Source organism: Eurytemora carolleeae, unplaced genomic scaffold (assembly GCF_000591075.1).
Source record: "Eurytemora carolleeae unplaced genomic scaffold, Eaff_2.0 scaffold429, whole genome shotgun sequence".
Lineage (NCBI taxonomy): Eukaryota > Metazoa > Arthropoda > Copepoda > Calanoida > Temoridae > Eurytemora > Eurytemora carolleeae.
The window spans coordinates 170,275-183,380 of NW_019396398.1; the positions used below are offsets into that span (position 1 = coordinate 170,275).

General features: G+C 33.1%; 1 protein-coding gene across 3 annotated transcripts in view; it reads left to right on the forward strand.

Annotated features, from left to right (window-relative positions):
- The window catches only part of LOC111702434 (ATP-binding cassette sub-family B member 7, mitochondrial), a 23,039-nt gene continuing 9,933 nt past the window's right edge, over window positions 1-13,106 (forward strand). For 2 of the 3 annotated variants that reach the window (XM_023474111.1, XM_023474112.1), the window contains exons 1-15: window positions 1-180; window positions 504-565; window positions 897-980; window positions 3,373-3,437; window positions 4,440-4,526; window positions 5,085-5,160; window positions 5,284-5,331; window positions 6,692-6,823; window positions 7,185-7,324; window positions 8,051-8,167; window positions 8,578-8,652; window positions 10,391-10,500; window positions 10,984-11,045; window positions 11,536-11,642; window positions 12,787-12,853. In XM_023474111.1, the coding sequence (XP_023329879.1) occupies window positions 122-180; window positions 504-565; window positions 897-980; window positions 3,373-3,437; window positions 4,440-4,526; window positions 5,085-5,160; window positions 5,284-5,331; window positions 6,692-6,823; window positions 7,185-7,324; window positions 8,051-8,167; window positions 8,578-8,652; window positions 10,391-10,500; window positions 10,984-11,045; window positions 11,536-11,642; window positions 12,787-12,853 (1,291 nt within the window). In that variant the 5' untranslated portion in view covers window positions 1-121. Of the gene's footprint in view, window positions 181-503; window positions 566-896; window positions 981-3,372; window positions 3,438-4,434; window positions 4,527-5,084; window positions 5,161-5,283; window positions 5,332-6,691; window positions 6,824-7,184; window positions 7,325-8,050; window positions 8,168-8,577; window positions 8,653-10,390; window positions 10,501-10,983; window positions 11,046-11,535; window positions 11,643-12,786; window positions 12,854-13,106 lie in introns of those variants that run through there. The other variant, XM_023474113.1, reaches the window with a different exon arrangement.

Genomic DNA, 13,106 nt, shown 5'->3' on the forward strand with positions numbered 1-13,106 from the left:
CCATGTTTGAAAGAAATCAAATCGCTGAAATCCGCGACTGGAATCCAGTAAAAATCATGTTTAATTTGATTACTCTATTTGTATCATTAACATAAAACTATAAAGAACGTGTGCAGATAAAATGTTCGTTCTTCGGCTAAGTTCTCGGTGTTGGACCGTTCCGTGGTCTTCTAGAATTGGGTGAGAACTGATTTAAGTAACAAGTAACAAGAGTTTATGTCTGGGTAGTTTCTTAGAGAATGATTTTCTGTTTAAGATTTCGTTATTTATAAGGACCCCCTCACAACAATACTTGCATTTTTGCTCCAATTTGATTGGACATCCATCTGATCTGCCAAGGGTCTGGTCGAAACTCTGTGGAGCGGTGCTCGGTCCCCCAGCCTGATTAAAACCACAGCTCTTGGCCCCCCATGTTCTTGGTTTACTGGCCTGGTCGGAGCTACAGAGCTGTGCCCATAAATGGTCAAATTTTAAATTTTAATCTTCAAATTTACTTGTTCTAGGATGAGGTATTCTTCCACATTGAAATCCTCCCAATTTCTTCTCTCAAATATTAGAGCATCAGGTAAATGTCAAAATAAATTCATCTACGCCCAATTGCTTAGTTGTGTACCATAGGTAGAACCTTAGTCATACTATGGTTACACTCTACCAGATCAGTGTAGATAGATCAATACAACCTATATTTGTACCTAGAGTAGCATGCTTAAAAAATTGGGCTGTAGCAAGTTTCAATTCAGTGCAGTGGGCTCTATGTAAATAAGTAATACAGCGATACAATGAAGCGAGCATATGATACTAATAGCTTCCTCATTAGTTAGGGTACATTTGCTAATCGGACATGGCCCCTATTATTATGGATGTTCAATAATTACGTCTACAGTCCCATTATTTAGGAAAGTACGGGATGAGTTCTAAAGATTTCAGATTTAATCCTGTACTTCTACCTGTCCGAACATGCTTTCATCCAGGGGCTTCAGGTAGGGATATACATTATGATGATTTTGGTTCGTTTTTTGCACATAATACAGGGGTGACATATTTTTCAGAATTACCACCCCGGGGACATAAACAACAGTATTTTTTCATTCTTTTGATACTTTTTACTCAAAAATAAATGATTTTTCCCAATTTAGCAATAGAAATTCTATAAAGCATTTTAACTCTCGGGAAAAATTATTTTCTGAAGGTGGGGGGAGGGAATAATTTTCGAGATAAATTACACTCCTGCTGTATTTTCTTTTAGGGTCATAATTTGATATAGTTTGAGAAAGGAAATTGTTTTCAAAATTGTTTATTATCATTTGCCTGTTTTTCACGATGCCTTTTGAGTCTGGTGCAAAAGATGAACCTATAACGACCATGTTATCAACTTATTACGATTGATTTCGGATCTTTTTCTCTATTGTTAAGGATAAAAATATTTCTAAGTCTAACTTTAACTTTGACATTTTTAAAAGTTTGGCAGTTTTACAATGCTTTTACAAAACGACCCAAACAATTAACAACATTAGCTACTGGTTCCAGGGGCGTATTCAGGAATTGTCCAGGGGGGGGCTTAATTTTTTTTTCTTTCCAGGGGGGCTCAGCACCCGGTGGGGCCTGAAAACCCCCCGAAATCAATAGATTTCACTGGTCCATGAGGGGGGGGGCTTATTTTCCATAGCCCCCCTGAATACGCCTCTGACTGGTTCATGTTTGCAAGCGTTGAGAGTGATGTAATTTCCACTACAAGAGAACTCTTCTGATTATTTTTTAAAATATCAAGGTTTTTCCCCCAATAGTTGTTACAAACAGTTTTTGTTTAAAATAAGACATTCATATATATATTCCCTATAGCCGGCAAAACGACTGGACCGAATGTGCTGAAATTTTTTGTGGACACTGAGCCATGGGGTGACAAAGGCCAAAAAATATCAGATTTTTTCTTCCAATTTTTTTCGTTTTTCTTCTTTTTCTACGAATGTGAATTTTTTTCTCTCCTAAATATTAAAAATTATGTTGCGGGTAAAAAATAAACATATATAATTGCCACATGGTGTCATTTTTATTCTGGGGTAGAAAACACCATAGCTTAGGATCAATTTTATTTTGATGCGGATCCAGATTATGAATTGTTCTTTAAACTTTGCTCATTTCTTATACAGGGTTACCCACAAAACATATATGAGCTTATAATGCCGTCCTAATATATGATGATCCCAGGGATTGTCATATTTTAAATTAAGTCTTCTGTCTTAAATGTAGTCATAATAGATTATTAAATGAGTTAGTGAATCATTAATATAAGCAAACATCATTTTTCCGTAACCCTGTACCAAAACTGAATTTTTAAAATATACAGTTTTAGTAAGAAAAGAATAAAACATGAATTTCCAACAAAATATGCAATGCCATTTACGAACTGTTAACTATAGGAGTAGGACTTTAAAAAGGGTTATACATTCGAAATTCAAAATCTCGTCTTATTAAGGGACCTTTCATTTAATTGGGTAATTTCATGGTGAATTAAATAGCCTAGTAGTTATTAATTGGTATTAGTCTTACTTTTCAAAGAGAAATAGTCGATTTATTGCTTAGAATTCCAGCGCATATGTATGATACCTTTGCAAAGACATTATTGTAACGATTTTTCAGTAACAGCAGTCCAATAAAATCTAAAATTTTTATATTTCAATGACGTCATATGTCACCATTATATAAAAAAAATATGAAAACTTTTGATATTATAATTAAGAAGAAATCAATGTTTTTTATGTTCAAACAAGATTTAACATGTTTATACAAAAACAACCTTTTTCTCTCCTTCAACCCGGTTCCTAGACTCAAACTCTGGGATTCTTGGGGAAGTAGGGAAAACTTATCAATACGTCAAATGTTTGAAATACGTCATATTTTGAAAATAGACAATTTTAAAATAATTAATGTTTATAATTAATTATACTTAAGTTAAATTTAATTTTTGAAAATTTTTTTAAATCCCATGACTATGACAAAAGCATCAAATAGTGTAAATGCAAAGGTATCGTTCCTTCGCGCTGGAATTCAGAACGAAAAATCGGCTATTTCTCCGGCCACAGCTGTCTTTGAAAAGTAAGAATAATACCAATGAATATCTAACAGATTATTTGGTTTACCCTTAAATTTCCCAAGTAAGTAAACGGTCCCTTTAAGAAATTTTCAAAAAGGCGAATAGAAGACGACTTCAAAGTGTTCCAAAAAAAAAACTAAATCCAATTATTGGGTCAAAAATGTTGAAAATATCTCCTCCTTGGACATTCTAAAGTCAATCAAATATTGCCGAGGTAATTGACAAAATCTGAATCCGTAGATTATAGTAAAATAAAAGATTTCCTTATTTCTCCTCTCTAGGTTTGGCCAGGGACGAAACTGGGTTAAAAAAGGACAAGGAGGTGACAGGAAAGGATATGCTGAAGGTAAGATAAATACAAATGTAAATATAATATCTCAAAATTCAATAATACCTAAACATGTGATGCATAGTGCGTACATCAATGTGCAAAACTGAAAAGGATAAAAAATATTAAACCTTTAAAGGAACCAAACAAAGTAAATTGATGAAATTGAAATGTATAAATCTAAAAAACCATTGCTTGGAATCTGGATCCATTAAATCCGCATTTGGATCCGCTAAAATATGCGGATTCAGAGATCTGGATTTAAATGGCAAAAGGTGAGGGTGAGTTTGACCAATTTGAATACATTTGGGAAGTTCCGTTAAATGGTGCTAAGTAAAGGGAAATATTAAATAAAGCTTGGATGCTTGATTGAGCGATTGCTTAAATAATGGCTTGATTGACTGATTAAATATCCNCGTTTAACAAAAATAAAATTTAATTTAGGCAGGTGGGCAAATTTTTTTTTTCATAACTGAATCCACGAATCTAGAAAATATGAAAACTGTTAACAAAGTGTGAAAATATGATAAAGAAGGGATGATCTGATGTAAGCCCTTTAAACTTCTTTCTGATGTTAGTAATGAGATGTTTGACTAACAGGTAGATGTTTAAATCATCTAACTGGTATTTGAATTAGAGTTTTTGGTGAAAAAGCTTTAAAAAAACATTAAAAAAGTGGGGAAAAGGGAGGGGAAAATATTTTTTTCTAATTTTTTATATGTCTTAAAAGAATCACAAATGATGTTCATATGCAAAATTTTACTCAGATTCCTCAAAAAAATGAAGACAGAACCCCCAACTGTAGTCAAATTTGTCAAACTAACCCTCCCCTTTAAACCAGAACATCGGAATGCAATGCAATGAGCACATTTTTATTATCTAATCCATGAATTGCATAAAAAAACAGCGAAAGCAAATAAATGATTTTTTTGCGATTTATATATAAATATACACATTACTCTTACTACTTACGTATTGAAAAAGACAACCAAAAAAGACAACCTGAAATCTAAAGTTTAGACTATGGGAGAATATATCTGGCCAAGAGATAATCCTGAAGTAAAAACAAGAGTTGTTGCTGCACTCTCCCTACTGGTCACTGCCAAGGTTAGAATAATAACATTAAAAGTTGCATTCACCCTACTAGCCACGGCCAGGGTTAAAATAATAAAACTTAAAGTTGCATTCTCCCTACTAGCCACGGCCAGGGTTAAAATAATAAAACTTAAAGTTGCATTTTCCCTACTAATCACTGCCAAGATTAGAATAATAACATATAAAATTGCTTGCACCCTGCTAGTCCTTGCCAAGATTAGAATAATAAGACTTAAAGTTGCATTCTCCCTACTATTCACTGCGAAGGTTAGAATAATAAGAATTATAGTTGAATTCTCATTACTAATCACTGCCAATGTTAAAACAATAAGACTTAAAGTTGCGATCCCCCTTCTAGTCTCTACCAATGTAAGAATACTATGATAATCTTATGAGGAAAAAAATGTAATAATTCTGGTGAAATCCGAGACTATTTCAAGTTGGAACAGTTAATATTATGAAAGGTTGCAAATAAGTTTTATGCTTTTAATATTTAAGATATTTAAGATGTTTGCAGCCTTATCTCTAATATATTTTATTTATATCAACCATTAATATTATGCTATTTAGGTTTTGAACACATCAGTTCCGTTTATATTCAAGCATGCCATAGATACCCTTAATACTGCCAACACTTTAAACCTAGGTAACTATAGCTCAGTGAGGGGGGGNTAGAGTTTTTTTTACATTTTTTTATTGTTTTATTGTTCATGAATTTACAAATTACCAAAAACTGAAAAAGGAAATCATTTTATATTATTATTTTTAGATACCCCTGATGCTGCAGTCGTTACTCTAGTTTCAGCAACATTAATAGGTAAGTTCATCAAACAGTTTTTAATCAGGGGTCCATATAATTCCATTTCTGATTGGTGTTTAAGTGCAGTTAGGGGCATAAAAATAAACTTTCTGTGTCGCTGTAAACTTTGTCAAGGTTTTTGTGTACGTGTTCTACAATTGAGAAATGTGTACTGCATTGAGGGGGTTAAAAAGTGTAAATATCAGTAATTAATAGAAGAGATAAATAATGATGTATAGCAAAAAATAACATTCTCTTGCTGTATACATTCTCCAGTATGGAATGTTTTCTACAACATGATATCATACTTCCAATTATTTACAAAAACAACATGGTTAATTTCTGCCCCTACTATCAATCAATCATCATTTGGGATCGTATTGGATGGAATTATATCTATCTATCTATTATGACCATTGACCAGGTAACCACCCCTCCCTGCAACCCAGAGCCCCATTTTGGGGTGCGTAGATCACAGAGTTAGCATGACATGTGCTATGATACTGTTATGCCCGAGTGGCGGTAGCCAAGCCGTATCTACAGCCTGGTATATGGATTCCTGTCTTTAATACTTGACAAATTTTTCCTCGGGGAATCATTTCCCCCCTCTTAAAAAATCATTTTTCCCCAAAAAAATTTTTTTAGGGTTTTCTCAAAAATTGATGATTTAAGGGGTTAATAAATGAAGTTTTGGAGGTAAGGTATCGAAAAGGATGAAAAAATTTTCCTATTGATGTCTAATTTATCATTTTCCGAACTTAATTCAAAATTCTCAAAATTGTTCACTCCAGTAATTATGGATACCCTCCCCCTCGATACAAAGTAGCCACTAACAGCTGAGGGGACCCAGTATATTTGATGCACTGCACCCTGAGGGCGGTCTGGGGGTTCCATGTCGGGTTCCCTTGCAGATATTACAAATATTATATTTGTCCTTCAAATACTTTTATTACACTAGTTCCTGAATTGACAAAATAAAATCGGCACCATATTTATTCCAAGAGGAGTTTTTAAATTTTATTGTGAGAAGCTTTTAAAAATGTTTTGTAAAAATAATCGTACCAAATAATTTTGTTCATCAAGTACCTCACAGTTTTCAATCAATTATGTTTTTATGTATTTTTATAATTATTATGTACAGTGAGAACCAGACGACATTACTCATTAATGTGTACATGATATCGTTTCTATTCAAATAGTTTTACTGTAGTAACTTGTTAAATCACTCATTAAGTGATATGGATCTGTCTAAACTACACAACTGCTGCGTCTCATGTTAATTGAATTATTGAAGTCATAACATGAGTCAACATGTATTATTCAAGAGCTTTCTTCTCACTGTATCAAATGTAGATGATTGATGAACCTCCTGTGATAGGATATGGTATGGCCCGAGCTGGAGCTCTGGGGTTCAGTGAGCTGAGAAATGCAGTATTCGCTCGCGTCGCTCAACATTCAATTAGAAAGATTGCTCTGAATGTATTTCGTCATCTCCATAATCTGGATTTGGGTAAGCATAGTTTTTATTTACTTAGGAAAGTTGCCCAAAATGTGTTTTGTCGTCTCAACAACATAGACTTAAGATAAATGTTTTTAAAAAAAATTCATGGTAGATTTATTGGAATTACAACAAACACATGTGTCTTGTTTTGGGTATGTTTTTGTTATTATCTTCCTAAGACCGTTTCTCATTGATGGAAGGAAGGTATGAATTGGATTGGTTTAATATAAATCCTAAGGGAAATGCAGAAGTGGTTCACTATTTCCGATTTGTCAAATCAGTTTACTTTATTAAGAGAAGATTAAAGCAATAGAATCTAGGGGCAAACTATATTTTATGTCACTGCTCACTAATATTTTTTATATTTTAGCCTTTCATCTGAACCGACAGACAGGTGCATTGTCTAAGACGATAGATCGAGGCTCTCGGGGAATAAGTTTTGTTTTGTCTGCAATGCTCTTCAATATTGTTCCAACCTTTCTAGAACTATCAATGGTCTGTGGTATTCTGGTTAGTAAACTTTTAAGGGTATTTATATAAAAAATCCGTTTAAGAAAATTTTATAAAAAAATTCATTGCATATCTGCTAAAACTTTTTTTGTATTTTATAATACTACGAGTATATATTCTAAAACACGGTTCTATTTTCAAGCTGTCAACTTTTTATTTATGAAAGGAAGTGATCACTCACCTCATACTTAATTTTATGATTGTATCTCATCTTTGTACTTTTTCAACCTGATTTAAGGAAATTTATCTATTAATGCAACTGCCTTGTGTTATTATGCAGGAAGGACAACATGTTTTTTTCAGGGATTTTTACTTTTTTGCTTCGTTTAAAAACGTGTATTTTGACCGGAAACAAAAAAAAAAAAAAAAATAATCACAACTAGAAACACTTTCTCCCAAATTATAACACAAGGTAGTTGGACATTTAGATTTATTCAATTCAATCTGATTGAAAAATGTGCGAATTTTTTTATGATAATCCGCGAAATATGAAATGAAATAACATGTTACTTATTTGCCGCGGAACAAATAAGAAACCTTTTATACCCGAGATTATGGAATTGCGAGTCAAAATGCGGGATAAAAATCCTCTCAAAATTTAAAAGTTTTTTTTAAAGTTGCTGTTATTAAGACAACACAACATTGTTTTTGTTTGTACAACATATTTTGTACCCAACTTCTCTGTCAAGTTCTTTTTGTTCTTTGTTAACCTTGTTAATATTTAAGGCGTACAGCTGTGGTCCGCAGTACGCTGCCGTTGCATTTGGTACTGTCGCTACCTACACAGTATTTACACTAGCTATTACACAGTGGAGAACCAAGTTTAGAGTACATATGAACAAGGTATGTACTTGTCAACAATGTTTATGAAAAAAAAATAGTTTGCTTCCTGATTCCTGCGAGACTAGAAGTAAAGTAAAAGATATGTTTTGTTCTTTATTTACCAGGTGTCATATTATAAATTCAGGAAATTGAGCAATTGCTAATTGAGGGGTTTATATTTTCATGAAAATCACCCCCTCCCCCTACTTTTTGTTAATTATTTTGGTTTCTAAAGTTAGATATGTTTATCTAAAATATTAAAAAAAACTTGTCTTTTTTATGTTCAATTCGTTTTGGCTAATCTAGCTGAAACCAGTTTCTAAGCAGTTCAAATATGTCACAGTAAATTGTATGTACTCCAACCCTTATCCCCATTACCTTGAGAATACATATGTGTATCCGAAGCACTGATAAATATGACTTGTATTAAGGCAGATAATGAGGCTGGAAACAAGGCAGTGGATAGTTTAATCAATTATGAAACTGTAAAATACTTCAACAATGAGGTAAAAATATCATATTATCCCCTTTTTCCCCCTTCCCTGTGTTTACTTAAATTTTTTCATTTTTTTGCGGTATTTTTGTAAATTGATAAAGCTTTATCAATTTCGTCACTTCTTAGTACTTTGTTTATTTTAATTCATTCAGGTATTACAACCTAAAATTATCGAATTCAATTCGATTCATTCGTAAAAAGTTCATTTTTAAAAATGTTCTTAATTTGTTTCATATTCATATATACTTCAGGGGGTTCCATGTGGGAGATAAATCTAGCTACATTTAGCGACCAAAAACTCATCGTTTAGATACAAATATTATGAAATATCTATTTTATATGAATACATCGAATCAAATTCGATAAAAGGTTATAATATCTGAAAGGATTGTTTGAATTTAAATTATTTACGATTTAAATATTTCAACTGCATGAAATTGTATCGACGCTAAGCTCTTCGGTTTAAGTCGTGTTTAACCATTTTCTCCTTACAGACGCAACAGATAGTTCGGAAGATTATTAAAGATCAACGTCGAATTGGATTCGTCGTTAGCCCTTTCATTTTTCGCTAACACTACCTTTGATACTAATACTAGACATAATTTGCATAAAATATACAGAAGATAAGAATTACATCATTATAGCAGGGAGGTGAATTTAAATATGAAGGGTTATGAAGCAAAGGCAGATAGTGGTGGTGGGGGGTGGGATATTTTCGTCTTTTACCTTAATGATAAGAAAATGAAAATAAGAATAGTTATGACGAATATGTTAACTCACTCTAGAAATATGACAAATCAGTAATCCCTACAGAAATATGATAAATCCGGAGAGAAATATAATTAATCACTTAAAATATGGTTAATCCCTAGAAATATGGTCAATCCCTAGAAATATGGTCAATCCCTAGAAATATGGTTAATCCCTATAAATCCCTACAGAAAAATGATAAATCCCTACAGAAATATGATAAATCCCTACAGAAATAAGATAAATCCTGACAAAATATGATAAATCCCTACAGAAATATGATAAATCCTGACAAAATATGATAAATCCCTACAGAAATATGTTAAATCCCTACAGAAATATGATAAATCCCTACAGAAATATGATAAATCCCTACAGCAATATGATAAATCCGTATAGAAATATAAATAATCACTTGACATGTGGTTAATCCTTAGAAATATGGTTAATCCCTACAGAAATAGATAAATCCCTAAAAAAAATAATAAATCCCTTCAGAAATATGATAAATCCCTACTGAAATATATGAAAAATTCCCTCAGAAATATGATAAATCACTTCAGAAGTATGATACAGAAATATGATAAATCCCAGAAGAAGTTCCAGAAATACGAGTAAATGTTATTATATAGGATTATGAAGCTAAGCAGTATGATAAATCCCTCCAGAAATATGAGTAAATATTATTACATAGGATTACGAAGCTAAGCAGTATGATAAATCCCTCCAGAAATACAAGTAAATGTTATAATATAGGATGAAGCTAAGCAGTATGATAAATCCCTCCAGAAATATGAGTAAATATTATTACATAGGATTACGAAGCTAAGCAGTATGATAAATCCCTCCAGAAATACAAGTAAATGTTATAATATAGGATTACGAAGCTAAGCAGTATGATAAATCCCATCAGAAATACGAGTAAACGTTATTATATAGGATTATGAAGCTAAGCAGTATGATAAATCCCTACAGAAATACGAGTAAATATTATATAGGATTACGAAGCTAAGCAGTATGATAAATCCCTACAGAAATATGAGACTGCATCATTGAAAACTAGCACAAGTTTAGCTGCTCTTAACTTTGGTCAGAACGCAATATTTAGGTAAGATATTATCAGAATGGGTCGTAAAAATTTGCGGACCTAAGGAAAAAAATATTTAACAAAGCATTAAAAAAAAACACATTCTTGTTTTAAAGCTAAAACCTTTAGTATAACTTCTGAGTTATTATGAATGTCTTTATAATTGATGAATGTTAATAAATTTTCTGCACGAAATAAATGATTTTGATGGAAAATATACAGGAAGGAAATATTTGCCATTTTCCAGCTGCCAAGTTTCCATTTTCCAGCTGCCTAGTTTCCATTTTCCGCCCTAAATCTTCAAAAACCATCAGAATGAATATTTCATCTATTGATAAAATGCTTAAAATTCGGTGATGGTGATGGACCAAACCTCTGTAGAGAAAAAAAGTAGATGTTAGTTCCACATTTATTGAAAATATATTTCGGTCTGGGTTGACCCTCGTCAGTTCTTGAGATTGTTTCTTCACAAAGATAAAATGTTATTTAAAAGATCTGATTTAGTGCCGCCCTGTCAGCTATAATGGTGATGACTGCTAGAGAAATTACGAATGGAACAATGACAGGGAAACAGTTCTTAATATTTTAATATTTTTATATTAAGAAATTACATCTCAGAGAATTATATAATTTTGGAGGGAAAAGGCAATATAAATATTTTATCACGGACCGAATTTAATGAATTTGAGTGACGTCGCTGAATTACCTACTGTCGGTTCAAATTTAAACCCTTGACTGAGATTTTAAGATTCAGGATAGATTTGAACCGACGGTAGGCAGTTCAGCGACCTCTTATTTTCATGAAGTTTGGACACGGTCCTTTTTCTCCCTTTTTCCGAAGAATACAAAACCAGCTCTTTAAGATTTGAATGGGTTTACAATTTTATTCCTCGTCATAAATCCAAAAAAACGTGAGTTTGGCAGTGACGAATCCTAAATGTTCTATATTTCCTATTAGAAGGGGGNTAAAACATCTGTGTTACTTTTTTGTACAAATTTTATAAAATATATATTAGTTAAACGCAGTTAAGATAAATAAAGAACTTTGTTGTATAGTTGGAGATCTTGTAATGGTGAATGGATTATTGTTCCAGTTATCAGTTCCCTTGGGATTCCTGGGTTCAGTTTATAGAGAGATTAGGCAGGCACTCATAGACATGCAGGTAGGCACTCATAGATATGCAGGTAGGCACTCATAGATATGCAGGTAGGCACTCATAGATATGCAGGTAGGCACTCATAGACATGCAGGTAGGCACTCATAGACATGCAGGTAGGCACTCATAGACATGCAGGTAGGCACTCATAGATATGCAGGTAAGCACTCATAGACATGCAGTTAGGCACTCATAGACATGCAGGTAGGCACTCATAGACATGTAGGTAGGCACTCATAGACATGCAGGTAGGCACTCATATGCATGCAGGAAGGCACTCATAGACATGCAGGTAGGCACTCATAGACATGCAGGTAGGCACTCATAGACATGCAGGTAGGCACTCATAGACATGCAGGAAGGCACTCATTGACATGCAGGTAGGGACTCATAGACATGCAGGTAGGCGCTCATAGACATGCGGGTAGGTATTCATAGACATGTGGGTAGGTATTCAAAGACATGCCATTGCAGGTAGACATTCATAGACATTCGGGTAGGTATTCAATTCAAAGACATGTAGGTAGGCAATCATAGACATGCCATTGCAGGTAGAAATTCATAGACATGCAGGTAGGTACTCATAGATATGCGGGTAGGCAATCATAGACATGCAGGTAGGCACTCATAGACATGCCATTGCAGGTAGACATTCCTAGATATGCATGTAGGCACTCATAGACATGCAATTGCAGGTAGACATATTTATTATTTATGAAGCTTTGTGTTTACAGGGTGGCCAAAATGTACGGATTGTACGGATTGTTTTTTTTTAACCCTAAAATTGTACGGATTGAGACAATGAATGATAAATTGAATTTTAATGTGTGTTTTTTTTAAATGGGATTTTTTTCGAAAATTGTACTGATTGTACAGATTTTTAAAAAAATGTACGGATTTTTAAAAAAATGTACGGATTGGTTTAAAAAAATGTACGGATTGTACGGATTTTTAAAAAAAATTGTACGGATTTTTAAAAAAAATTGTACGGATTGTACGGATTTCTTCTTAAAATGTACGGATTTTTGTACGGATTTGTTCAAAAAAGTTTTGGCCACCCTGTGTTTAACAACAAACAAAGGGTGGACTGGGTTCTAATATTTGCCGTTTTCTTGCGACCACACTTTGTTTGTATCCTAAACTTATTAAGGTTATGTTCCAACTGATGACAGTTGATCCTAAAATCAAGAATCCAGATTCAGCTCCACCTCTTTACGGTTAGTAATAATAATAATAATGATAATAATAAAAAAATTAATCTTTATTCCGTAGAAATTCATTCCTAGCCCTGGTAAAAAACGCATTAGGTCGGAAAATTACTTTTAGTTGGTTAATGACACAAGTCTAGTGTTTACCAACAACTGAACACTAAAGTTTACCTACAGAGCGTTTCATATCATATTGGATTATCTCTTAGCCCTAACTCTCTAATACGCATTGTCAGAATGTTTTATTTCTTTTACGCAAATT